The sequence below is a fragment of the Saccostrea echinata genome, unplaced genomic scaffold, assembly GCF_033153115.1.
Source record: "Saccostrea echinata isolate AGI-Se365-2 ecotype Australia unplaced genomic scaffold, CSIRO_AGI_Sech_v1 ptg000054l, whole genome shotgun sequence".
Lineage (NCBI taxonomy): Eukaryota > Metazoa > Mollusca > Bivalvia > Ostreida > Ostreidae > Saccostrea > Saccostrea echinata.
The window spans coordinates 57,079,965-57,107,792 of NW_026889803.1; the positions used below are offsets into that span (position 1 = coordinate 57,079,965).

Sequence of the window (27,828 nt, forward strand, 5' to 3'; positions counted from 1 at the left end):
TTAAAATTTAGCCGTCTTTCTATAAACTCCAGTCAAAAATGTAATTCGCATTGGAATAATGTTACATTACGGAATAAATCAACAATGCACAACCAGCTCCCAGCACTTTTCAGAATAGTAGGAATAATAGCTGCAGGTGTTTAAAAATTCAGAATTTATAGTGAAGCGGATATCGTTGAACTTTTGATATTTTCGAGAGGCTGGACCTGTCATTCTAGCACGTTACTATACAAATGTGCTCCATACGGCTTTACATAAAGTCTACACATTATGAATTTAGTTTGACAATAAAATGTGGATTAATATATTTCAGAATATTCCTCTACTTTGGTCCCACTACGCGTGTTTCGTACTTATTTTTATTTTTACAAGCTACGATAAAAGCTTGATCCACGCCTCAAGTACAGAGAAACTGCGTGTCAAACTAAGAAATGACGTCATCACAGTAAGTACAGCGAGATCAAGCTGGCTTTCATTCTATATACGCTAAGTGCTATTATGACAAGATAAGTTGCACATCCATTTATCTTTATAATATTTATGATAAATGAAAGTATTTAGTGTGTTTTAAAAAGAACATATAGTATTTATTCATCGAGATTCATTTGTATTGTTTTCACGTGACGTCATAATAGCTTTACCGAACCGACGTATATATGGGAGTCCTTAACCTAGCTGCGAAACCACAGTGTCGGATCACATCGTCTCGTGATTGCGTAAATTCAACAGTAAAACTGAGTGACAAACAGTTGGGTATATAATAAACTTACATACCATATGCAGGTGACTGTAGAATTTTACTACATAAATACATGCAAGAAGTGGCCGATTAGGAAATCGTCCCATTTGTCAATAGTTTAGTTGTTAGTTGACAATAAACGTTTATAATTAGATAAATATCAAAATATGAAACGGACGTAAGAGAAAAATTAAGATAATAGTTTTAACCAATAGGCACTGTGAAGTACCTATTGTGCGATTTTTACTGTGTGCTAAAAACTCAATAGCTGAAATATTTAATCTAAAGATAACGACCAGTAATCAAGCTCAAATGTCAATCGGAGCATTACTTTGGAGAAGAGCAAACACGGACCTTTAAAAAATTATCAGAGGTGGGATCAGATGCCATGGAGGAGAAAGCATCCCCTGTCGACCGGTCACACCTGCTGTTGCTCATTGGAATGATCGGGGAAACAGAAAATCCGTAGACAATTCAGTGTGAAAATAATGGCCTAACAATTTGTATAAAAAACTTCAGTCAACATTCAACTTAACGATAGATTGTATATATGCTAACAAGGTCATTGTATCGACCATAAAATTTGCGAATTGTTGACAATACGAGACTGTTGATATCCTTGTATTATCAATTTATTTGTCAATAGCTTGCCTCGTTTTAGAAATTGTTCGAAGGTAGAACACATTCTAGCGTATCGAATCAACTGGGAGATATAAACTCTATATGCAGGTGATAATGGTATATTGCTACATAAATAAGGGAAGTGGACGATAGAATATTTAAAGTCATCATGTTTATCATAGTTATTTTTGTGACTATTTTTGTGTCTTTCTCTAGTAAAATATCCAAACAGGTATAATAGACCTAAACACATGTAATGCTCTTATATTACATTTTAATTGCGTGTTCTTCCAGTGTTCGTCAGAAAAATACAAGAGAATTTTATACGTTGAGAACCAGACCTTCTCATCAATCACCTTTTTTATAGACTTTGTATCACTCTGTTCGAATGGGTGTTATTTTCCAACGGGGTCATTTTTTATAGGTTGCTCATGTAGAAAATTGACCCCTAGGGTTCTTTTTTACACAAACTTACATTTTTCTACGGCTGGGGGGTCTTTTTCAACGGGGATCATTATTCGTCATTACACCGGCGTTTACCATCCGTTTACCACTCATATTCAAAAAGTATTAGCTAGGTTCAGGGACTTCTCAGAAACCCGACAAATTTCTGTAAACAGAGAGCAACAAATGAAAATGCAAAGAGCATCCCAGGGTCCAAACAATTGTTTCATACACAAAGCTACAACAAAGTTTACTATGCGTTATTTAGATCTTATGTAAAGAACTACGCACGCTAACTTTCGATTCTCGCCTTCATTTTACACCCATTTAATTCAATACTTATGGCAATTTGACCGTAAAATCCTTGTTTAATGCAAAGGACAGTTCAATGGTAATTGACTGATAATTTTAATGCCAGTGTTAAATAGTTAATTATTCCTAATTCCAGCTCTGAAAATAAGGGTGGTAGACGATATTTTCCATTGAAATCGGGCTTTAAAGCATCAACACATTTTAAAATATTCTTGGATATGAATAAATGTTCCTAAAATCTTTTCTTATTTTTTACGCATGTAAATTTAAACATATATTATTTAAAAAAAATACAATATTTTAGTTGTAAAACCCTTTGAAATTGGTGAAAAAATAAGCATTTTTGTAGTATTTTGTCTGTAAACATATGTTTTCCCCCGTGAAACACAAAAAGCTTTGGTATGAATTTGTAAAATGAAAGTCCATATTACCTGTGAAAAGGAATTTTTGTTTCACGGGGGGAAAGATGTTTTAAACATATTTTCCGTTTTCCGTTGATTTCTATAGTGAAAAACACAAGTTTTACCAAATTATGGAGTTATCTCTCTTTGTTTTCCCAAAGAAGTAATGTTTTATGAAAAATCCTATAAATATTTATTTTAATATGAAAAATCACCCAAATATGTTAACTTTTAAAAATCGACTTGGAGGTAGGCGGGAGAACAATGCTATCGTTCGCAGTTCTTTAAATGCATATCTTCATTCCTCAAATCTGAGAAATCTGAGAATTACAGTTACTGGGAGAGTTATTTTTAGAGAAAATTTCACATTTTCTTTTAAAGTTCTTATTTATTTTCTAAATAAGAATTAAATTTTAAACACCCTTTACCAATCCAGAAAAGACACAAGGCTTGATATAATACTTGTGAGGAAATTTCTTTAAAATTTTTTTTTTGGAGATCATCTAAATTAGTTTAGTCCAACATTCACTTTTATAAGGATACCCACTTCCGCCCCAGCCCGGGGTTGAACTCCCGACCTACGGAATCTGTCTCCTACCAGTACAGGAACAGCGCGCTAGACCGCTCGGCTATCTAGGCAAGTCAAAAAACTTGCTTTCGATGCCGATGGAATTCTCGCGGCACTGCTCTACACTACACGGTCATTGAGAATGGAAGTGAGATACAGTTATTTGGACATTAGTTTTATTATTTGACCTTAGCTTCATTTATGCTAAATTAGTGTTTAGCTCAGTTTTAAATAAGCCATTCAATATATTTTTATTAAACTTAATATACTGATACGTATTTGTGAATACTATTCATCTGCATCAAAAACATTTGACCCTGAACTTTCCTGTGACATTGACCTCACTTTTCTTAAATTTGCATTTTGCTTAGTTTTAAAGAAACCATTTAAGATGTATTTATGTAAGCTTATGCACTTGTACAAAATTTGGTGAGAAATTTATCATCTATATCCAACTTTTTAGATTTCAATTTTTAAGAAACTATTCAAGATATTCGCATCAAATTTCATACATTAATACAAATTTTCATGTTCCATTACTAATATACCCTCGGTGGGGCATTCATGTCCTATGGACATATTTCTAGTTATAATGATATTTTTTTTAATTAATTTACAGGTACTTATGAAATATGTGGAGATAACGAACAGTATTCGAGCTCAAATACAAAATAGGAGCAGAGCAAACACGGACCTTTAATACATCAGAGGTGGGATCAGGTGTCATGGAGGAGTGAGCATCCCCTACCGACCGGTCACACCTGCCGTGTACCCCTTGTCATGATCGTCTAATAACGGAAAAATCTGTCGACAATTCAGTGTGTGTAAATAATGGCCTAACAATCAGTATGAAAAACCTCTGTGAGCATTTGACTTAATGATAAATTATATTTGCTGATAAGGTCATTGCATCGACAATAGAACGAACGAAATGACGCCTTTAAACTAGACTGCTAATATTTTTGTTTCATCAACTTGTTTGTCAATAACTTTCCTCGTTTGAAATTGTTCTTACGTAGAGCATGCTCTTGCGTATCGAATCAACTGAGAGATATAAACCTCATATGCAGGTGATGAAGTATATTGCTGGATAAGTAAGGGAAACTGACGTTCGAAAAGTTAGAGTCATCACGTTTATCATAATGCTTGACTGTTAGATTACCATTAACATCTTTTTCTAGTAAAATATCCAAATATGAAACAGATGTGTCAGACTCTGTGATGTCTTTTATTTCAAGCTCACTGGGATATATCGTTTCGACATACGAATGGAAATAACAATTGTTAATTGACAGTACGTCGTCGATATATCTAAATGTCGAGTTAAAGGCTACAGCAAGTGTTTTCTTCTTTTCACGTACAAGATTTTGAACAAATTCTGCTTCATATGAATATAAAAATAGGTCTGCCAATAACGGGGCGCAATTGGTACCCATGGAAATTCCAACAAATAGTTGGAAGATCTGCTCTCCAAATGTTGTCAATCAGAAACTTGATCATCTTTTTAATATCAACTTCAAGGTACCTGTGTGTACAATCAGAATGTTTTTAATAAAATGATTTTGCAAATGACCAATGACAAGGTAAGTAAATTTACAAGTTCCATTTAAAAAAAAAAAAAAGCAGCTGTCATTGATATCAAAAATATCAAAAAGTCTAGACTTTAATTTATCGTGGGGAATGGTTGTATATGAAGTTGAAAAGTCGTACGTTTTTATGTTGTTGATTTTGGTAAATTTTGTGATTTCAAATTTTCCAAAAGTTCCTTGGCATTTTTAGTAATCCACATTTGATTTACACCACTTGTCGAATATATTGTTGCACAGTTGTCCTGAAGTTTTTCCTTCGCTATTGTTAATATTTTAGTGAAGAGTAAAGAAAGAGGCTTGGTAGAACATTTACTGGAACCCGCTATATGAAGCGCAGGTGTAAAGGGGAATAATGACCTACGTAGAATAAGTTGATAATAGAACATGAATCAAATTTATTTTTCCCAAATGAAAATCTACCAAAATATGAAAAATTAATATTTCTAAATCATTTATTCCCTTCACCAAAATATCCAGACAGACGGTTATATTTAGTCTGATTCCAAAAGTTCAAATTATCATCAATCCTTTATCTGTAATCTTTCATCCACCCAATTATAATTTTGTCTCCATGAAAAAGTAAAGATAACGAACAGTGATAGATCTCACAATATTTACAGTCTGTGAAAAGGGCATACAAAACTGATCCCTGGAAATTCGAGAGGTGGGATCGGGTGCCTAGGAGTGGTATGTTGACCGGTCACACCCGCCGTGAGCCCTGTGTATTGATCAGGTAGATGGAATATTCTGTAGTCAAATTTAATATAAACACAAAGGCTTAACAATTGGTATGAAACAAGTCAGCCGAAATACGATCCGATGATAGATCATATTTCTTAACAAGGTCTTGATAACGACCATAGAATTCACGAAATGCTGACTTTAAACGAGATTGTTGAAATCCCCGTAACATCAACTTATCTGTCAGTAGCCTGTCTAAAATTGATCGTACTCAGAGCATGGGAATTAGGAGATGCGGGATATTACTACATAAATAAGGTAAGTTGACGACTGAAAAGCTGAAGTCATGTCGTTTGTCCTACAATTTAGTTGTTAGTTGGCTCTTATCGTCTATAGCCAGTAAAACATCCAAAAGTTATACATCGTCGGTAGCCAACGGGTGATTCACATCGATTCTCTCAATCCTGGGTACACTTTCAGTGGACAACGAGAAGAATACTATTTAAGAAAAATAGCTTGTGGACTCAAAATCGTGGTTTGCGAAGATGAAAGTTATACGACATTTGGTTTTGTCTTTAGAGTATTCACATAGCTTTTGTTATAACTAGATTGTGTGGTCTATGTCGGCGTGATCGGACATTTGATAAGATGCAGATTCTACTCAAAATCTTAAAATATCTAGATAATTTTTTGTAATTAAACAACCGAAGCTTTGAGACTTCAATGATTTGAATACTTTAAGAAATGCTTTAGTTTGAGCGTTTCAAGTAGTACCTCATGTACATGTAGTAAAAAATCATCTATATGAAATCCTGGTAGACCCTTCTTTTCTTAATTTCTCAAAAAATCTTGTCTTTGTTTGATATGAAAAGGATGATACAATGTACCATTGTACGACATGTTACGTAGATCGATGAACAAAATCCTTTAGAAGATCAAATATTTTATGCAGGAATGAATTATGTAAAAGAGACAGGTCCAAGATAGTTACATTAATTTACAAAATATTCTCAACAAAACGAATCGCTTTAAAACAATGGATTGTTATAGATTTAAATCAAAGTACTCAGGAGTACAGAGAACCGGGCTTATTTATAAAGCTGATTTTTTTTTTACATGAGCCATACCTATACATTGTATTAACAGCTAAATAATGAGCTCTGCAGACATTGGAAGAATATGTACAAACAATTATAATAATAGTAATAATAATAAAAATAAGGGTTCAATGACATCTTATTTGAAAATAATTGTTAAAAATCTTATGAAAAATTTATTGTAAAATATCAAAATAAATGATAAACCAATTAGTTTTTGGGACCTAAAACCACAGTCCGAATTTATCAGGGTTAGAGTTAACATGGCACCGCCGAATGTATCTGGTTCCCTCTCCTGCTTTTCTCCGTCTTTGTAGAGAACTAGGCTACGACAACATTGACTATTAAAAAACATTACGCAGATGAACTATGGTGTTTGACTTTGGACTGAAGTTTTCAAAGTCATTACTACTGATGTTTATTTGTTTAGATAAAACTTTGTTTCATTTTTGTTGCTTCATTTAGCATTTGTATTATCTCAAAAGTGGTTGAGAGTAAGTACTATATTTTTACACGTAACTTTAATTTGGCGACTATGGGGTCAACACTTCCTGCATTGAACAGGTTGACAATAGCCGGCAATTGCTCTATGAGCAATAAGCCCGGCTAAAAATAAAGTATTAGTGACGAGAACTAGATATAGGTTGAAAAGTTTATTATTGTATTTTAAAAAAAAATATGTCGCTGAAAAATTATCTTCTTCCTTCTTCCTGAACAAATGGTGACAAGCATAAATTTTATGTTAGTATATAGATCTGACAAATAGGGCATTTCCTATTAAGGTTTATTCAAGTAATAAACAGCTTGTTTGAAATATGCATCCGAAAGCATGATCACAGATATCAGCAGTGCATTTCCTCAGCAATTAATTGGCACTGTACCCGTAGTTGGGAAACCTGCATGGTGAGGAACAGTTGATACCATAAAATCCTATTTTGCACACTGCAAGTGAAAGAAAAAGAGCTTTAATTTAATATTTTTTATCTATTCTTATTTCCATCATGTAAGATACTCTTCATTCCTGCCTTTAGGTAGTGCTAATATTTAGATATTTTACATTCACAGGAATTTAAATCTTCGATACGTCCAAGTATTAACTGAAACCTCAATTCTTAATTTTTCTTTAAAAAAAGGGGGAGGTGGATATGGTTTTCTACGGTTCAGACATGTATATATAAATATTTGTCTGTTAAATACAAAATATATAGATAGTTAAGGAGAAACTTCAGGAGTACTGTACAACAGTGTATTTGAGAAGTGATGTAAATCAGATATGGATACTTAAAAAATCCAAGGAAGTTTTAGAAAATTTGAAATCACAAACTTTGAACAAACTCAATAACATCAACACTTTATTCAACCATCCCCACGATGAATTAAAGTCCAGGCTTTTTGACACCATAGACAGCTGCTTTTTCGATAATAAGAGGCCCATGGGCCACAACGCTCACCTGACTAACTTTGAAACTGTTGTTCTTCGCCTGATTTTCCCCCTTGTAATATCAATTGCGGCCCCGCCCTGCCCCAGGGGGCAATGATTTGAATAATATAGAATCTACACAACCCCGGGATGCTTCTACTTAAGTTTCAGCTTTTCTGGCCCAGTGGTCCTTGAGAAGAAGATTTTTATAGATTTTGCCTATATATTTCAATGTAAAAATAAGTTTCCCTAATGTGGCCTCACCCTACCTCCAGGGGTCATGATTTGAACAATTTAGAATCTACACTACCCCAGGATGCTTCCACATAAGTTTCAGCTTTTTAGCCCAGTTGTTCTTGAAAAGAAGATCTTTAAAAATTTTTCCTTTATATCTCATTGTAAAAATTAGATTCCCTATTGTAGTCCCGCCCCAACCCCGGTGAACATGATTTGAACAATTTAGAATCCGGCCACACTACTGCAGGATGCTTCCACAAAAGTTTCAGCTTTTTTGGCCTAGGGGTTCTTGAGAAGATTTTTTTTTCATATATTTTCTACATATATCAATGTTAAACTTGGATTCCCTATTGTGGCCCCGCCCTACCCCCGGGAGTCAGGATTTGAACAATTTAGAATGTACACTACCCAAGAATTTTTCCACATAAGTTTTTCTAGGCCCAGTGGTTCTTGAGAAAAAGATTTTTCCTATATATTTCAATGTAAAACTTACATTCCCTATTGTGGCTACACTCTATCCCCGGGGGTCAAGATTTGAACAATTAACAATCCACACTACTTCAGGATGCTTCCACATACGTTTCAGCTTTTTTGGCACATTGGTTCTTAATAAGAAGATTTTTCCTATATATTTCAATGTAAAACTTGGATTCCCTATTGTGGCCCCGCCATACTCCTGGGGTCATGATTTGAACAATTTAGAATTTACACTACCCAAGGATGCTTCCACATAAGTTTCAGCTTTTCTGGCCCAGTGGTTCTTGAGAAGAAGAGTTTTGAAGATATTTTCTACATATTTCAATATAAGACTTGGATTCCCTATTATGGCCCTGTCCAACCCCCGGGGGTCATGACTTGAACAATTTAGAATCTACACTACCTCAGGATGCTTCCACATACGTTTCAGCTTTTCTGGCCTAATGGTTCTTGAGAAGAAGATTTTTAAAGATATTTTCTACATATTTTAGTGTAAAACTTGGATTCCCTATTGTGGCCCCGCCCTACCCCTGGGGATCATGATTTGAACAATTTAGAATCTAGGATGCTTCCACATAAGTTTCAGCTTTTCTGGCCGAGTGGTTCTTAAGAAGAAGATTTTCTAATGACCCCGTCCTATTTTTGTCTTTTCTTGATTATCTCCTCTTGGACCGGGCTTGGCCTTTCATTTTTACAATTTAAACTCCCCTTTACTTAACGATGCTTTGTACCAAGTTTGGCTAAAATTGGCCCAGTGGTTCTTGAGAAGAAGTTGAAAATGTGAAAAATTTACAAACGGACGGACAGATGGACGGACGATGGACAACGGATGATCATAAAACCTTACTTGAGCTTTCAGCTCAGGTGAGCTAAAAAAAACTTTTGGTAAATATTTATAGATTTAGGGTGGCAGATTTACGCAAAGTTCGTTTGAAAAATATTTTTGCAGTGCATTTGCTTATATTTGTTGAATTGGGAGTCTAATTTTTCATGTAAACTGAAGAAAAAGAATTTGATTTTGAATACTGTTTCTAAACTAAACCCTAGTGGTATAAAATGTGCTATCAAACCCTCAGAATTTTTAATATACATTAGTATAATGAACTATTTTCCTCGGGCAAGCCTCGGGAATAGTTCTTGTTGCGGGTTTGATAAAAGAGGTATCCCATTCAGCGGATAAGTGTTTATCATATTTTTTACTTATTACGTGATAGAATACGTGCATGAAAATATATTTATAACTAAAGCTAATTCATTTTCATTGACAGTGTGAAGAAGAGGGTTTTATGCTAGTAACTATTCTTCACCATGTAGGTATTCCAACTACTGTTTATAATGAAACGTTCCGTGAATCTCATCATTGATATCTGCAATCATTCTATTTCTATTTCATTTGTCAGAATATATATTTAGTACTTTTGTACTTTTTTTTTGTTAAGTGTATATTCTTTTCTTATGAATACATTAGCTAAATTTTCAAACGTTTTAATAACTCTTGTTACCAGTTTAATGTATGTTTATTTTATCTAAAAACAAACCTTAGATTTTGTTGAGGCAATTAGGTAAATTAAACTTTCTTGGACGTATTTGTCTTTTTTTAAGAGTTTAAAATTTGTATTATACATAAAGTACACCTTATCATAACAGGCATTTTTTTATGAAAGCTACAGGATCTCCCAGGCTGATTTACATAGATGTTTCAATGAGACAAGATTATATTCAAAGTGGCAGATGTAGTTTCATCTCCACTCAAATTTGACTGTAATATATGTGACTTTGCTTGAAACTTGTAAACGAAATATTGAATTGAAAGAAAATATTCAAACCATCTTTGACTCACGACCATTGTTCATTTTCCCTGAACTCCTCTGACGTCATTCTATGTTTATTTGTATTCAGAGTCTCTATTTACCCGAAAGTCCGACCAAGTCAGGATTAGCTTCACATCCTTCCGAATACGACGCGCTCTACTAACAAGGTACTCCGGAAATGTAGTATTCATACACAATAATAACAATGGTGTAATCAAGAGTAATTATGAAAAAAATACTATGATTTGAATTTAAATCTTTTAAAATGAAATTTATAAGAATAACCATTACAAATGCAAGAAATATCAATGGCAGCCGAAAGTTGAAACAATTTAGTCTCTCCTATACATGTGGACTTCTATAAGTATCTTTTTTATAAGATATATTTCTTTTAAAGTTTTTTAAAATTTATATCTCATTTTGATGAAAGGGTGTTTCACAGAAGTGCTGTAGTTATGCCCAACGATATCGATATGACTGGGAAAGATGAGGGCGTCCATTTTTGTGCACGTAAAACGGCATCTTATTGATTTTCTTCTTTGAAATTTGCATGAAAAATAATTCATTAGTAATGGTTATTACTTTCTCAGTCAGTTATCAAAATACATTTTTGTGGTACAAATAATACCACTTATACATGTACGAGCTTGGTCTCGGATAAGTGAGTTTATTTCAGTAACTCTGATAATATTTATCTATTCCGGATAAGTTACGTACATTCGGATAAATATAAATTTTCACCCTTAGTCACAAGCTATCATTCCGGATAATTTAGATCCATTCGTATATAGTCTAATAATAAGTTTTCTTCTACCTCCTTTCTCGAAGAATCGATTAAACGGTAAGGTCAAGGAAAATTTTTGGGAGTTAAATTGTGGCAATGTTTAAAATTTTACCCACCCACCCTTCTCTTGTTTTTAGAACAAATACTGCTGCTTTTTGTTATGTCATTGTAGCTGAAGACTGCCTGCTTCGTCCAGCTTCCACAACAGCCTATGTCGCGGTGGTGGATTATGTGTGTTCGCATATTCGGTAAGGACAGCTTGCTTGGTCCAGCACCTACATCAGCCTATGTGGCGATGGTGAATTTTGTGTGTTTGCGTATTCCGTAAATACAGCCTGATTGATCCAGCGTCCACATCAGCCTATGTGAAGGTGGTGAATTCTGTGTGTTTGCGTATTCCGTGACGACTGCCTGCTGGGTACAGCGTCCACTTCAACCGGTGTCGCGGTGGTAATTCTGTGAGTTTGCGTATTCCATCGATATCACACCTCAACGCAACTGGAGGAGTGCAACACATATTCTTACGCTCATTCCATTGTTTATCCTATTGCACATGTAAATTGAAATTCAGGATTTGAATTTGTGCATTGGCTTGTAATTGACAAGCAGTTGACTTGATTGATATTGAATTGATTGATTGATTGATTGATGATTGATTGATTGAAATTGATTGATTGAACTTGATTGATAATTGAATTGGTGACGTTCATGCACTTGTGACCTACCCAGTGCATGATCCGCCCGATTTGGGTCGTCACATTTGTTGTATTGATTGTTGATTGTGGGGCAGCCCTGTGGTAGCCCCAGCAAATTGATCACCGCGGTCAAAAGCGCCAAATTAAACAAGCAAAATAATATCTGTTGTTTGATTAATAGGGAATCTGCAATAAGCAATGTATAAGTCGATTTCGAGCATTTAGAAATAACAATTTAGGTTAAACCTAAAGTGATGAACTTTACAGACTACAACAGAATTTCTGATAGCAATAGGAATGAGATTTATTCTTCTAACATTTAGCTTTTTTCGGAAGCTATACTCTGATATATATCTTGGCACCTAACATTTGTTTTTATTGCTTTATTATGTATATGTATTATTTATTATACATTGTATATCACACAATATCTCTCTTAAGCATTTTTTTGACATATGATGGGCAATGGATTACAATATATTATGCATGTTTATGAATGTGGAACGTATATTAATATGGAATACGTGTACCTAATTTTATATTGATCTTTCTTCTCTTGATTTACCGATTTCGTAATTACTTTTGTCTTGAAATTGTTTCCCTCTTTTCTTATCTTTTTTTAAGCTTTGGTAATTCTCTGATCAACTATTAACCAAACTTCTTCACTTTTTTTTTACATGCCTCTTCCAGTTACTTGATTTGATAAATACACCCATCACCTTTATTTTACTTTTATGTCACATTTAAACCAAAAATGAAATTTCATGTTAGATTAGCTTGACTTTTTTTCTTTCCTACTATATCGGTAATAAGTAGTCCGATTCACCAGAACTTACATTTAATACAAACACAAAAAGATGACCGACTGTATTACCGTTAAAACGAAACTCAAAAATATTTCATTAACATTTCGAGTGGCTTTTCAAAGTTTTGACTTTTTAAACCGGTGGGTCAGTAACTTCTTCCACTGGACCTTTTATGAAGATGAAGTTCTTGTATCAGTGTCTGAGCATCTAAAATAAAATCAAAAGCAGACGAAGATAAAAATGATCTGTTGATGATATAAACTGTCCTTGAGCTACTGAGTTATCTATGTTAAAATTAATGAAACAAGAAACTTTTTTTCAATAAATGGATGATTTAAACAATTTCACAACTACAAAAAAGCAAAACAATTTTTTTTTTCTAGATTGACTTTATGACATATTTATTTTATTAATATTTTTATTAACTCATTGCCAAAGTACATCGGTGTCTACTTAAAATGTACGCAAAATATTGAACCATATCTATTTAACAGAACTTACGCATCATCAAAATGTGGTTAAGAAAATATCTCAATATGCATATTGCTGTCATGCCTGTGTTACTGAGCTGTTCTAAATAATTTTCATAGCATATATAGTGCTTAAGAACAATAATATCAGTTTCTCAAAATTTTACCTTTGACATTTCTGTCTACTGTAAGAAGACCAGTTTCTTCTCCAGTTTCATCTGTTTAAATGCATACAACTTATATGAAAGTATGCTAATTAATTTTTAACTACATAACACGTAAGGCCTATAGACTACATGATTACCATAGATTATTAACACATGTTCTTTCTAGATACACATGAGACTAAAAATCCAGACAATGTCACGTAAATTTACAATTTTGGTAGAAGACATTCGTTTTGACAACTGTAGGTATAGTCCTCAAATACAATAATTGTATAGTATTTTAGGAAATGTTCGTCTTTTCTCTTTGACATGGGAAAACAAACTATATTAGTTATGACAATGAGCAATTAAGTCTTTATCAAAGTGAAATTCATATCCCCGAAGTCGCGGATTTAGGTTCTAAATTTTGGGCTAAATTGACGATATATACTGAAAATATATCTAATTGGTAACAAACAAACTTTGAGGTATGACCATCTTGGAGTCGTAGACCCAGGGGGGGGGGGGGGCCTAATTTTCACCATTAAAGTGGATATAATAGAAAACTGCTTCTCATACAAGAGGTCCATGGGCCGCAACGCTCACCTCAGTCTCCTTGACTCTCCTGTTTGTCATCATAATATTTAGAAATAATTTCCAGTTTTTTTACACGTATATTTTAGCCCACATTGTAACCCGACCCTACAATGTACATGTATCTCCTAAAAGTCACAACATAACCTAACTTAAATCACTATATCTTTGGGATGCTTCAATATCATTATGACTAACGTAATCTTACTGTTCTGCAGAGAAGTAAACATGGACTAGGTGAAATTTGATACCTGATTTTAGCATTAATCTTACCCAAGGATCTATTAACTACAGAAAAAAAATTATCCATAAAACTTTAGAATTTTTCAACATGAATGTGGTTCAAGGTGGCCCTGCTATCTTTTAAAACAATGTTTTAAAAAATTAAATCCTTCTTAGTTTCTTTTTAAATATATATCCCTATTGTAGCCCCACCCTAAACCCTGTAGCCACGATATGAAAAGAACAAACTTGAAGCTGCATTTCCTGAGAGTGCTTGCATATTAATATCTCTAATAATGGACTTGTTGTTCATGAGAAGAAGATTTTATGGTTTCCTTATATATTCTCATGTAAGACTGATTTCCTATATGTAGCCCGCACTATGCCCAGGGCCATAAACTTGAATCTGCACTAGTTGGGAATGCTTAAAGTCTTGTATTACTGATCATGGTCATGCTGTTCTTGAGAAGAAAATTTTTAAACACTTTTTTTCCTAAACATTCCCATGTAAACCTTTGATTCTTTGTGTGTGGCCTCACCCTAGGCCTACCCTAGTGACCATGTTTTGAACAAATTTATATCTGAAGATGACTGCATCCTAATATCACTAATCGTGACCCTCTTGTTCTTGAGAAGAAGATGTTAAATCATTTTTCACTCATATATTTCCATAAAACTTCAATCCACTACTGAACCGGTCACGGTTGCTAAATGGTAGGGTGTTCGCTTCGTGATCGAGCTCGAGAGGCCCGGGTTCGATTCTCGTTCGCCGCGCAGCGTCAAACCTGAGGCGTAAACATAGGTAGTGACTGTACCTTCGCCAAGCGGCAAGTATTATATGTGAAAGTCACGGGTCTTTCGGATGAGACCTTAAAAACCGTTGTCCCGTGTCATGGTAGGCGTTGGCACGATAACGAACCTTCACTGCTCAATAGCCCTGAGTGCCGAGTGTAAGTCAAATTTGAAGCCCTTCACCGGTATACGGTGACATCTGTATATGAGTGAAAAATTCTCGAATGGAACGTTAAACAACATACAATCAACCAATCAATCGTTCCACTTTTGTAGCCCCATCTTTTACCTAGGGGCATGTTTTAAACAAACTTGAATCTATACAATTTTAGGAAGCTTTCATATATAACCAATTTAGCCCATTGATATTTCTGGATTTCTGGAATCAATTTTGACAAAAAGCATGTAGCTCATTGACATTATGTATACTATTTATTTGCTTAATTTCCAGGAGTTAGAAAGAAAATTTTCAAACTATATGTATAATAAACTTTCTAATCAATGGTGAAATTAACGTTTAACACCATCCTTTTGCAAAAACCCTGAAACCAAAGTCCAAGAGTTTCATTATTTTGCTACAGTGTTACTATTTATCATATTTTACAGTTTTCATGCTAGACATCATATTAATGACTTTTCAATACGTAGCCAAATCAACCCGACTCTTGGTTCAGAATCATGGACCCAATAATCTTGAATTTCATTTTGCAAAAATAGATGGCTAACTTTTGATTATTATTATAAAATATTTCTTTTGTCATGCATCAAAAAATACATTATTTTAATCCTACTACTCAGTTTCAATATCTTATCCTGCTAGCCCAAATAAGAAACCTAAAATCTGGACACAGGCTGAGAATGAGACATATTTGGTATCTGATTTACTTCTATCAGTGCGAAGATAATTTTCAATATTATGATCCAACTTTTGACCTGGAGTCTGGAAAATGGAATATTTCATTATTTTGGCCGAGCAATAATTTCTTTTAAACACGCAAATAACTGCCCATATAATAAAGACATTCAAGGATATTTCAATATACTAGTAGATGCAAGAATATGAATTTCACAATTTGCATTTATGTTGAGACAAATATCCTTAAATAATCATTAAACTTTTTTTTTTAATTTTACTTTTCCAGGCATTGTGACTTACCTTTTTTATTCTGTTCCGTTTTCTTATTGGTCTGTTGACAGACTGCAGATAAAATTATGTCAATTGTATTATAGAAATTTTTCCCTGGGTGAAAGTAAATTTAAGGCAAATGTGTTAACTGTCAGGAGAATATGAATCTAAAAGATTGATCTTTAAAATTTAAAATTCAGTGTAATTTTCTTTATGAAATCCATTTGAAATCCAGGACGTTCAAATCTCTATAACACACACAAAACCTTGTCACCACGCGGTAGAATAGACAGTAGGAACTATATGCATTTTCTATACTCTAGGAACACAAAAATATATATTGTTTTGACTCAATTAAATAAAAAAAAAAACAACTACTCTGTTAAATTAACGTAAAATTACAACAACTGTGAGTTTAAAATTGATTTGTAATCTTTTTTCCTCTCATAGTCATTTGCGTTATTTAACTTTCCAACGTCACAAACGGCTCTTACGTCTATTAAAGTCATGTACGCCGGATTTTTTTTTATAAGTTCAGACCAACTAAAATTAAAAAGATCTTTCTACTTGTTTAATTACTTTATATAAAGATAGGACTTTCCTGTAAATTACACAATTTTAATCAAGGTATTAGAAATTAAAAACAATAACCGATCAATTTTACTAAGAAAAAAATGAAATTATTCAAGTTCAAAATCGGTGAAAATTTTAATTTGAACGTTAATAACATACATCATGTTTATCTACACTCAATCTCGTATTTTTTTTTTTTTAGCTCAGATACGCCATATATAGCTTTAGCCACACCAGTTCTGGAAGGCGCTAAATTCATATTAAAGATTAACGAAATAAAAAATTATGAAGGGAAAAATTAGAGAATGTAAATACATGTATAAGCATTGAATTGAACACACCTGGCCGTGCCAACAAATTATCATATCGCTCTACATGTAACGCGCGTATTCAATCAATCTCCTATGCAGAGTTGTCGTTCGTAATTCTCTCAGACACCTCGGCAATTGGCTCGAGTCAAGATTTTTGACATAAGGTTAAAAATATTATATCCCTAGGATCATTTCAAATTAAACTAATATTTCTAGATCTACTTAGTACATATCTTCCTTAAAAGACAAACATTAGTGCAGGAATTTAATTATAATGAATAAAAACAAACGCACTTTTTCTCGTGCTTATCACTGTGATATGCGCGAGCCAACGAATGTATGAGCCGATGATAGAGATTGGTATTTAATTTGTCAGCACGAACAGATGTGTTAAAGGATTGACAACATCTAAAAATAATAATTCAATGCTTAAGAATTTACTCTTTAAAAAGGTCTGAAATGAATTGCTGCTCGTCTGTCATACTGTCTCCTTGAATTGTCTCTATCCCCTTTTATCTCTTTTTCCGTCTACAACTTTAAACCTCATAATTTTTTAAGTAAACGATATAAAATTTTCATTCTTATTACAACAGGGGGATGTAAAAGATGCATTGGAAGCTTTACCTATTGTCATTTGAGCAATGTATTTTTGATGCAGGAGTAAAATCATTCTAGTACACATTTTTTAAAGAAAAGGTGAAGATAACAAATGGTGAAACTTTAAAAACTCTTGGAAAATATTTAAACTTTGATAAGTCTATCATATCCCTTTCCCAAGAGCACTAAAAAGCGTAAAAGATTATTTTGAGAATCGTCAAGAACTCAAACATAACGATATGGTCAGAGGCGGGTCCTAGACCATGCACAATTCGAGAAGTTCAAAATAAAGTTTATCACCATTATAACCAAACTGTTTTCAGATAATTTTGGACAACATTTTCAACTCATACAAACTATATTGTTTACCTTTAGTGAGTTTATCACATATTCCTTTATTTAACATCATAACCACGGAAGTAACGATACCAATTAGAAGTAAAACGATTAAAATAAACACAAGTGGAATCACACTGTTGTCTTTAGAACTGCAACAAAAAATATAGAATGACTCTCTCTCTTTCTCTCCCTTCATATTTGAAATATAGGAACTTAATATTATTTACAAGTTTATCGTCTGTACTATAACATAATGTATACCACAGAAGAAAATGACAAAATTTAAGTAAGATAAATTGTTTACCTATTAGTAAATTTCTTAGTAGACAAATTTTTTATTATGTTTCTATAGCACCGTTGATCTAGAGAAAGAAATATTTTATGTGAATAAATGTAATGTACTTGTATTTCTCCCTATTTAAATGCACATTTTACTTAACAATTTACTTTACATTTGTAGGCGTCAGTGGACGGATATCTTCGCGGACATTTGTGTGTGTCAGGAAACTTCAGACATTCGAATCCTTCATCATAAATTTCTGCCACTTGTTTTATTTGTATGTTGTATTCGGCACAATATCCTAAAAAGTGTATAAGTATTATGAATTGTCTTAGTAATCAAAATTTGCTTTGTCTTCACTCTTTCGTATTGACGTATTTATATTTAAAACTTGTACTTAAGCATATAAAACATAATATTGGGTTGACAAAGACTTACCTTGTAAGTAAAAATGGGTGCACATACTTCCAGTGTAGCATTTTTCCAGTGATTCATTAAACAGTGATACTTGAAATTATTCTGAGTTGTGCAGTTCTGAATTACTGCAATACTCTCACAATTCTTCCTTTGGGCTGCCTTCTCCCACTCTTCTTGACTTCTCGGACAATAAGGTACATAGGATATAGTAGGTATTGATGCAGGACAGCTTAAAACGTTATCAAAGATCTGAAATTTTAAGGTATTTAAATAAATTTAAGCTTTTTTAATTTTACAAAATTGGTTTATTTCTAAGGTTTATATTGTGTACCTTTTAAAATTCTATAATAAATAGTACTTTTCGAATTTCAAAATGAAACGGGGCATTACATGGCAAACTATTTTATAGGGTTTTTTTAATTTATTGAAAGAGGACAAGAGATGGTGTTCTTTTGCAGGATTATAGCAAAAAAAAGCAAAATGTGTTACTTAGCTATTAAAATAGTTATTGCATTAATATAAAGGTAATTCTAAAATACATACGCACTCTCATGCACACACTCATACACACACAGGGGTAACTAAAAGTTTTTAAAGACCATTTAAGGATTGCATTTTTCAACACTGATTTCAGATGCAAAAAAGTGGTCTAAATGTTTATTAGTATACCCGACAGAAATACACCGTAACGTTAGTGTACAATACAATGTCTTACCTGAATGATTAAAACTAGGAAATGTAAGCGCATATATTTTCCCTTCCTTCTTTCCATATTTTGGAAAACTGATGATGCTAAAGACGAAATAATAATGAAAGGTAAAGCAAAAGTACATGTAATACTGAGGAATAGTTGGAATTATGTGGTTTTTGCAACATTTTAATTTATATTTAGTCGGAATATGCACCAGAATGGCTTGCTACAGAATTACACTGACAAGAAATACAAATTTAACTCTTTTGAACTGGTAATCTAATATTCCACTGAAGTCTACAAATGGGTATATTTTCAAGGGAAAGATATCTGATTAGTTGTACAAATCAGAATTAGGACGGCATTGCGATAACAAATGTAAATGCAGTACTACAGTAGATATATTTCTAAACTTTGATTTACTAGAATGCCGTCATGAAGTGCACCAAGCTTTTGGTAAAAGATGGAGCCTCGCTTAAACAAGAAACATGTACGAAATAGACACTTCGATAACAATATTCAGTTGAATATTAATTTCCTAAATTATTTTGTCAGGACAATTCCAGTTATGAAAATAAGTATTCAATCAAGCATTTCGATCGATAAAGATTGGTTTAATTTTTTTAATTTAGCTGAAACAAAAAATAAAGACTTGAAAATGAAATACAAAATATCATCTTCAAATTTCTTTTCCTATAAAAGGTTTACAACATGTAACCCCTCAGCCACAGTGAGGGAATATTCCTGTAGGCGCAAGTTCTAAATTAAATTTGTCGTAGCCTACTGTCCGAAATTGTTATTTAGACTTAGGGCAGAGGATACAAGTTCATTTAAGAAATAAGATATTATTTTTTTAGAGTTTCACTGGGATATGACACGAGGGTGGTCACGTGATCAAATCCTATGATCACGTACCAACTTCATGACATATCCAAATGAAACTCTAAAAATGATATCTTATTTCTTATATTTATATTTTTATACGTGTTTCATGAAAAAAATGCACTATTTAGACTTTATGGAAGTGCAAAATAACATACAAGTAAGATGACATGTGACGTCACAGTCTAAACCTTCTAAAAGTCTCGTGCGGTTTGCTTTCCATACGCAAGAAAGTCTGATAACGTGACCAACCTCATGTTATCAAAAATTGAGTGCCAATATCGTTAGTATTGTCATATAAAGAAAGACATTGACAAATGTGAATATATGTAAAGAATATCTTCTTTTTTTTTAAATAGCTACATGTATTGTTCACAAAAGCATCCTTTGTTTCCATAACAAGCATAGCAGGAAATCAGTATAAAATAGTTATTGGCAAAACGACGTAATAATTTTCCTTCCTTGTCAAAATCTCTATAAAAAATGGAGGGTAGTGAAAACATCTTTCTTGTGATTTTATACAATTCTATTGCAACTGTATATTCAACTTGTCCAAGGTAACTATAATTTGACATAATCTCTAACGATAATTAAATACAATAATAATTTTTATGGACCATGCTGTTAATTATATACAATGTATTACTGTTAAAATTAAACCTTTTTTAGTAGCAATAAGAATTGCTGTCTCCCTGGTTTCTACTGGAATAAAGATTTAAATATATGTACAGGTATTTTTCAATTTACTGTTATTCATTTTGCTTGATGTCTTATCAAAATATGTCTTCAATTAAAAAGATAACAAAAACAATTTAAAAGGTTTGTTTATTAGGTTGTAAAATAGGTTTTTTCGGCCAAAATTGTGCTAGTCCCTGCAGATATCCAAACTATGGGGAAAGATGCCAAGAAAAATGCAACTGTACCCAGAACTTTTGTGACACAACAAAGGGATGTCGAAATAGTTCAGGTCTGTATATAGAAGATAAAAATGAAGAAACACATTTAAATCATAATTACGATTTTAAATTGAAATCAAATGCAGTGTGAAATAATTATCCATTCATGAGACAATAAAGTTGAAAATGAAATGTGTATGTGCACTATTTTTACTTTTATGTTTTTAATTGAATTTCTAATATCATTTTCTAAATGGGATAGAAATAATTATCTTCAAGAGGTCGATCACAAAAAATATTATCAAATCTTTTTATTTAATTATGACTCCTGGCTCACTGATTGGTGGAAATCCTATATTATTTGAGAAAGCAACTCAAGCTATAATTAAATACACCTGACCTTCAAGGTGAACATGAGATTCGATTTTAAACAGTGGACCAATAATTATAGTAAAAGATCTGGAACTCTTAAATGTATTGTTTTTTTTGTTTGTTTGTTTGTTTGTTTTTTTTTTTGTTTTTGTTTTTGTTTTTTTTTTTTTTGATAATTTTTGTTGTTCAATAAACTCCCAAGGTCCTCACTGCTTTCGATTTCAAGAGACCTATTATTTAAAACACAAAGAAACCTTGCGAGATTTTCTTCACGATTTTGTATAATTAAATCATGATATTAAATAATTTTATTTTGTCAATTTACACCATCGAAGTACAATATTAACCTAGATCTTGAATATTGAGTTCCTCAGGTAGCAAAATCTCTCGTTTGATCTGAAAAGCAGCAATATTTGTTTTGCTGTTTTGAGGTGAAAGCCTATTACTTACATTTCCAACTGTTTTCTTTGTGATAACGCTTTGAGTTGATTTCTCGATATTTACAACTGAATGTAAATTTCGCCAAGTGAAAGATCAAGTGCCTAACATGAATATATTTACAAAGATACTGAAAGGAAAAAGAAACACAGGGTAACATAATATGCGAAAAGCAGGGCCGAAATTTACGAAAACTGATCAAAGGGGTATCTTGGTAACAGTGCACTCAAATCGGTGTTCAGAATTACTCAACCGTGAAACGTATGACGTCACGCACGGAAAATGGTAAAAAGCCAAAAACACGTGCTTATTGATGGTGACAGGTTTGTCAACACATTTTGTAATACCACTTGATGCACTGAAGATATACACGTCGTTTTTCGGTATTTAAAGACAATTTAATTTTTTTATAATTATGGTATGGCTGTCGGAAGTTCAATGGGGTCTGGCTATTGAATTGCCTAAGTAAAGAAAAGGGAAAAACAGGTTCTATGCAATTTGTTGTGATTTTTTTTTCACCAGATAACGTCTTATCCGTCGTCAGAAAGGGACCTGAAAGGTTTCCAATCAACCGTGACGATGAATTTGGCGCTTAACAACGCCACGTCAAGATTGGGCTATTCATTCTGACATCCTTGTAATCGCAATTTACGACCACTGAAACCACTATTAATACAGTAGGCAGTCATAATCGTTACATTCACCCCAAAACTAAAAAAAAAACCATCAGGCGATATTGGTTTGTGAGCTCAACAACTTTGTATCAATGTTCCTCTCACTCGCGCGCGTGTGTGCATTATGCCTAATTTTTCAGCTTGTTCACCCACGGCCCACTAAAGCCAGAGTCTGCCAATACTTTCTCGCAAACATTTACATTAACCCAATCGACTGGTGTCCGCACAATCATTTTTTTTCTTCAGTCGAACATCTTTGGAACTAATTGGACGGTAGGATTAAAAGGCGTCGGAATATCCCAGCGACTCTCGACCAACTAAGCGCTGCCTTGTCGAAAGGGTTGAATAATATCCCTTTGAAAAGACAAATGCACTTATGAACTCCATGCAGAGGAGAATTATGGCTGTGACAGATGCGCATGGGATGCAAAGGAGATAATGATAATTTTCGATTTTCAGTTTTGGGGGGCACTTTCATTTGAGTTTCAATAACTCATGAAATATCGGTCAAAATCAAATGAGATTTTGCTTACTTGTTGATGAAAGATGAGTTTAAATGTTAGATAGCAATACTGGAAAATACGTTCGAAAAAAAACATTAAATCACTTCAAAAGTTTACTCTGCGTTTTTTCCCCTTTTAGTATAGATTTTTCAAGTTCTAAATGCAAACTTGAAAATTTAGACATATACACTGTAGAAAATAATAACTAATGAACATTGATTTTGAAATGTGACTTTGAAATTGTTCTCTCCTATAGGTCGATTCTTTTGAAATGATGAATACAATTTACATCCTCTGTAGAAATTAGTACGGAAGCCGGTTGGTGCCAGGTAGAAAAAATATTTTATCTGGCGGCCGCCAGATAACTTTCTGGCGGCCGCCAAATAATTATCTGGCGGTCGCCAGATAAACAACTGGCGGCCGCCAGAAAGTTATCTGGCGGCCGCCAAATAATTTTCTGGCGGCTGCCAGATAAAAAGATCTGGCGGCCGCCAGATAAGTTATCTGGCGGCCGCCAGAAAGTTATTTGGCGGCCGCCAGAAAGTTATCTGGCGGCCGCCAAATAATTTTCTGGCGGCCGCCAGATAAAAAGATCTGGCGGCCGCCAGATAAGTTATTTGGCGGCCGCCAGATAACTTATCTGGCGGCCGCCACATAATTTCTGGCGGCTAACTTGTAACTTATATAAGATAACTTATCTGGCGGCCGCCAGATCTTTTTATCTGGCGGCCGCCAGATAAAATAAAATTTCTACCTGGCACCAACCGGCTTCCGTAAATTAGCAATTCCTATGAATTTAACAATCCATTATTTGCTTCGGTCCATGACTCGGGTCTGATATTTGATGCAAATAAATATTCGATTAATTTTTTTTTATAGATTGTAATTTCGGATATTATGGCAGGACATGTTTAGATCCCTGCAGGTTTCCTAACTATGGAGAAAGATGTCAATCTTGGTGTAACTGTACCGAGACAGCTTGTAATCATATTACTGGATGTCAATTAGGCACAGGTATTAAAAACAGATACATACACATACAGATATGTGAATAAAAAATGCAGTACTAGTATGATTAAAACGATGTCTAAATTATTCCGACGAATTAAATGTCTCTTTCAGAAATCCCGAAAACTATCGTCGTGTGGAACACAACTTCACAAGAAGAGGAAAGTTCTTTCATGGAAAAATTTCAATCAATCATTATTATTGGAGGATCCATTATTTTCACTTTCATTTTAATTTTTGTGTTGGTAATAATCACCATGGTGAGGAAAAATAAAAGGTCTGATCAAAGGAAGGAATTCGAATGTAACTTTGATTCCGAATTTAGCTCGTGCCATTCCTTACCGGGCGACACAGTGCAAGGTACATATTCATCTTCCGCAAGATATGTTCAAAACTTTGAACTTAACGGGAAGTCGGTAGATTGTTACGAATTTGAAATCTATGAAAATACGTGTATTTAGGGGAACAGTCAGACATTAAGTCTCAATTACAACCAATGATTACTTCATTACATATGATTAGAACTTTATAATTGAAAAAGATGAAGAAAGTTTGCTCTTCCTTATTTGTACAATGTATTATAGCATTGTAAAATTGTAGATTCTGTCCTTTTTATTTACAGTGTATTTTAAATTGGAAAGAGAGAAAAGTTGTTTCTTCATGCATTAAGTCTAAAATTCCTTCCGTGTTTTAGTATGGCAATGTAAATGAAATGTCGTAAATTTCTGAATGAAATACATTGTAATCTTATTATACCTCTACTAATTTTTGAGTATATAAAATTGTGACTTCGCCTCGAAAAAAAGGGCTTGCTCTTGGGGTACTTGAATCTTGCCAACTCCCCGAATTTAACTCTCTGTAGCAGTAAATCGTCTAACCTAATTAACGAATCATTCCAATACTTTGTTGGTGAATCTGTACAAACTGCAGATGGACAGATCTTTTATATATATATATATATATATATATATATATATATATATATATATATATATATATATATATATATATATATATATATATATATATATATATATATATATATATATATATATATAAAACACATTTTACAACAACTCAAACTAACACAACTGCCCTGAGAGAAGAAATTTTAATACAGAAAGCACGAGGAAATTCACTTTTATAAGGATATCCACTTCCGCCCCAAACCGGGGTTGAACTCTCGACCTGGGGAATCTGTTTCCTAGCAGTACAGGAACAGCGCGCTAGACTGCGCGGCCATCTATGCAAGTTATAAAAAACTTGCTTTCGATGTCGATGGAATTCTCGCGGCGCTGTCCTACACTTAGTTAGAATAATCTAACTGTGTCTCGGGAAAAGCCCTCACCACAGTTAGAATACGTCCCATATACTTGCAATGTAGCAAATCGGAGTGGATCCACTCCGAAATGATTTTGAAGAATACAAAAGGAGTTGCACTGAAAATAACTACCAAATTAATCATAACAAACCTTTTTGAGATTGTATATGCCTTTTAACCTAAAAGAAAAATAATCCATATAAATACGAAAATTCAACTCATTTTCTCAACGTTTTTTCCTCGCTTCAAATTTAACGCCATGTTGACATTCGGAACTCTCTGGAATATTCATAGAAAATGCACAGAGTTCGAGTTATCGCCCGTGTTTATTTTGCAACATTGCCAATACACGGAACGAATTCTATCGTTAAACCGGGTCCGTAGGACAATATCATTTTAACGATAGAACGTTCTATCTATCCTACACTACACAGTCATTGAGAATGGAAGTGAGATACATTTATTTCGACATTAGTTTTATTAGAGGATGGTTACCGATACACATTGTAAACCGGGGTTGAACTCTCGACCTACGGAATCTGTCTCCTAGCAGTACAGGAACAGAGCGCTAGACCGCCTGGCCATCTAGGCAAGTTAAAAGACCTGTACTGCTAGGAGACAGATTCCGGAAGTGGGTATCCTTATAAAAGTGAATTTCATTGTGCTTTCTATAATAATATTTCTTCACTTACGGCAGTTGTGTTAGTTTAAGAGTTGTAAAATGTGTTTTATAAATTAAATTAATTCATTACAAATCATTACAATCTGTATCGGTAACGATCCTCTAATAAAACTGATGTCCATATAACTGTATCTCACTTCAATTCTCAATGACCGTGTAGTGTAGGACAGCGCCGTGAGAATTCCATCGACATCGAAAGCAAGTTTTTTAACTTGTATACATGTATTCTGAATAAGATCAATGAAAATAATGTGTGTAGACAACATCCCGTGTTTCAATTGTTGGATCAAATGCATGTCATTTTAAGGGAAAGGGGGATAACTCTCAGGCTAGACAGTAGATCTATATTTCTAACAGTGTGCAATAATCAAAGAAGACAACTCACAACTTTTTTTTCTTCTCTTTTGAAGGAAGATATTTCATACATGTATGTAGCATTACAGCTTTTCGAATTCGGTGAAAAATGTTAATTCACATTTTTTTTTACCATTCTTTTATTAATCCAGATTTCATTTTGTCATACCAAAGGCGGATCAAAGGCCGGTGTAAAGACGAAATAATGACTCCCATAGAATAATGACCGGGGATCATTTTTCGACGTCGAATAATGACCCTCGGTCATTATTCAACGGCGAAAAATGACCCCCGGTCATTATTCGACGTCGAAAAATGACCCTTTTGCCCGTAGAAAAAGTGTGATCACCCTAAAAACATGCATACCCCACGTGAAGAAAAATGACCCCCGTAGAATAATGACCCCTTGTGAATTAAAGCGGATTAAAGTTGAATCTTTTAGGGGGCAAAATAAAAATAATAAATCAAGAGACCTGTTGGCCAAAATGCTCACTTGATCTTCATTGGGAATAAATCGATGATATATTGATCTCATTACATTATACAATTATTGCTGTTTTTAAGGTCAATTCAGTGATTCAGAATCTAGTGGAGGTAAAGATTTATCGAGTCCAAAGGGCGAGGAGAGCATAGTTTTTCGATTATTTGAAAATCACTGATCGTCCTGACAGAAAAAAAAAACAGCAGTAATTGTTTTATTATATGAATCAACGATTAAATTGATACAAACTGATTAAGCAGACATGTCAAGTTTCTTGTTTACATTTGCTCAAGTCCTAACCAAACACAGTGAAAGAATAGGTGTTAACATAAGCATAACCAGTATTAATTTTGCATTTGAAATCTGGTTTTGGTGCAATGTAGAAAAAATAAATGTCAGGCAAAGCATTGAAAGGGGAAATGGTGCATTATGATAGGCAAAAAATACTTGTATTTAAAAATATCTTTGAAGAATCCCTCAAAAAAAGTGGGATTTTCTTTTACTCTACTGTATCCAAAAGTTGGGGGCAGGACAACCAGACTTGCAAAGACCATTTTCAAGAGAAAAAAAAATACGTTCTTGGAAATGGAAGGGGGTGGACACCCCATCCCTGATTCTATGTGCCTGAATGTTATGTTCATCTTGTTCACTCAAGTAGGAGAGATTTTTTAACTATACTGTATAAGAAAGAGGGTTGGTTTCAAGACTTTCAATGAACATTTTCAAATTAGAAATTGCTAAAATTTACATTCAGAAAAGGGTGAACAATACCTCCCTCTTCTCCGATTCTTTGTGCTTGAATACTATGTTCACTTGAGTAGAATTCAGATGCAGGTGAAATAATTTTTCAGAATTGTTTTCAATCTATTTTTAGTTCAATGTAGGAAAAATAAATCCTTATACATGTGTTCACCTTGAAGTTCAATAAAATAGTCTGTCTTTTATTATAAATTGAAAACATTAATCTACCTCAATAA

The 27,828-nt window shown here is 33.6% G+C and overlaps 2 protein-coding genes and 1 long non-coding RNA gene across 3 annotated transcripts in view; 1 reads left to right on the forward strand and 2 right to left on the reverse strand.

The window, feature by feature from the left end:
• Window positions 1-13,315: 13,315 nt before the first annotated feature.
• On the reverse strand, window positions 13,316-17,997 carry LOC133206040 (uncharacterized). The gene is made up of 3 exons (XR_009723691.1): window positions 17,883-17,997; window positions 16,063-16,104; window positions 13,316-13,370 (listed from the first exon to the last, which is right to left on the reverse strand). It is a non-coding gene; the product is annotated as an uncharacterized LOC133206040 (long non-coding RNA).
• A 155-nt stretch (window positions 17,998-18,152) lies between these two features.
• Window positions 18,153-27,828, reverse strand: part of LOC133205042 (uncharacterized) — a 202,746-nt gene continuing 193,070 nt past the window's right edge. The window contains exon 4 of the mRNA XM_061340784.1: window positions 18,153-18,214. Coding sequence (XP_061196768.1) covers window positions 18,153-18,214 — 62 coding nt within the window. The remainder of the gene's footprint in view (window positions 18,215-27,828) is intronic.
• Window positions 20,606-27,029, forward strand: LOC133172051 (scavenger receptor class F member 1-like). The gene is made up of 5 exons (XM_061306855.1): window positions 20,606-20,679; window positions 20,792-20,853; window positions 20,955-21,089; window positions 23,885-24,019; window positions 26,935-27,029. Exons 1-5 carry the CDS (start codon window positions 20,606-20,608, stop codon window positions 27,027-27,029), a joined length of 501 nt encoding a protein of 166 aa, XP_061162839.1.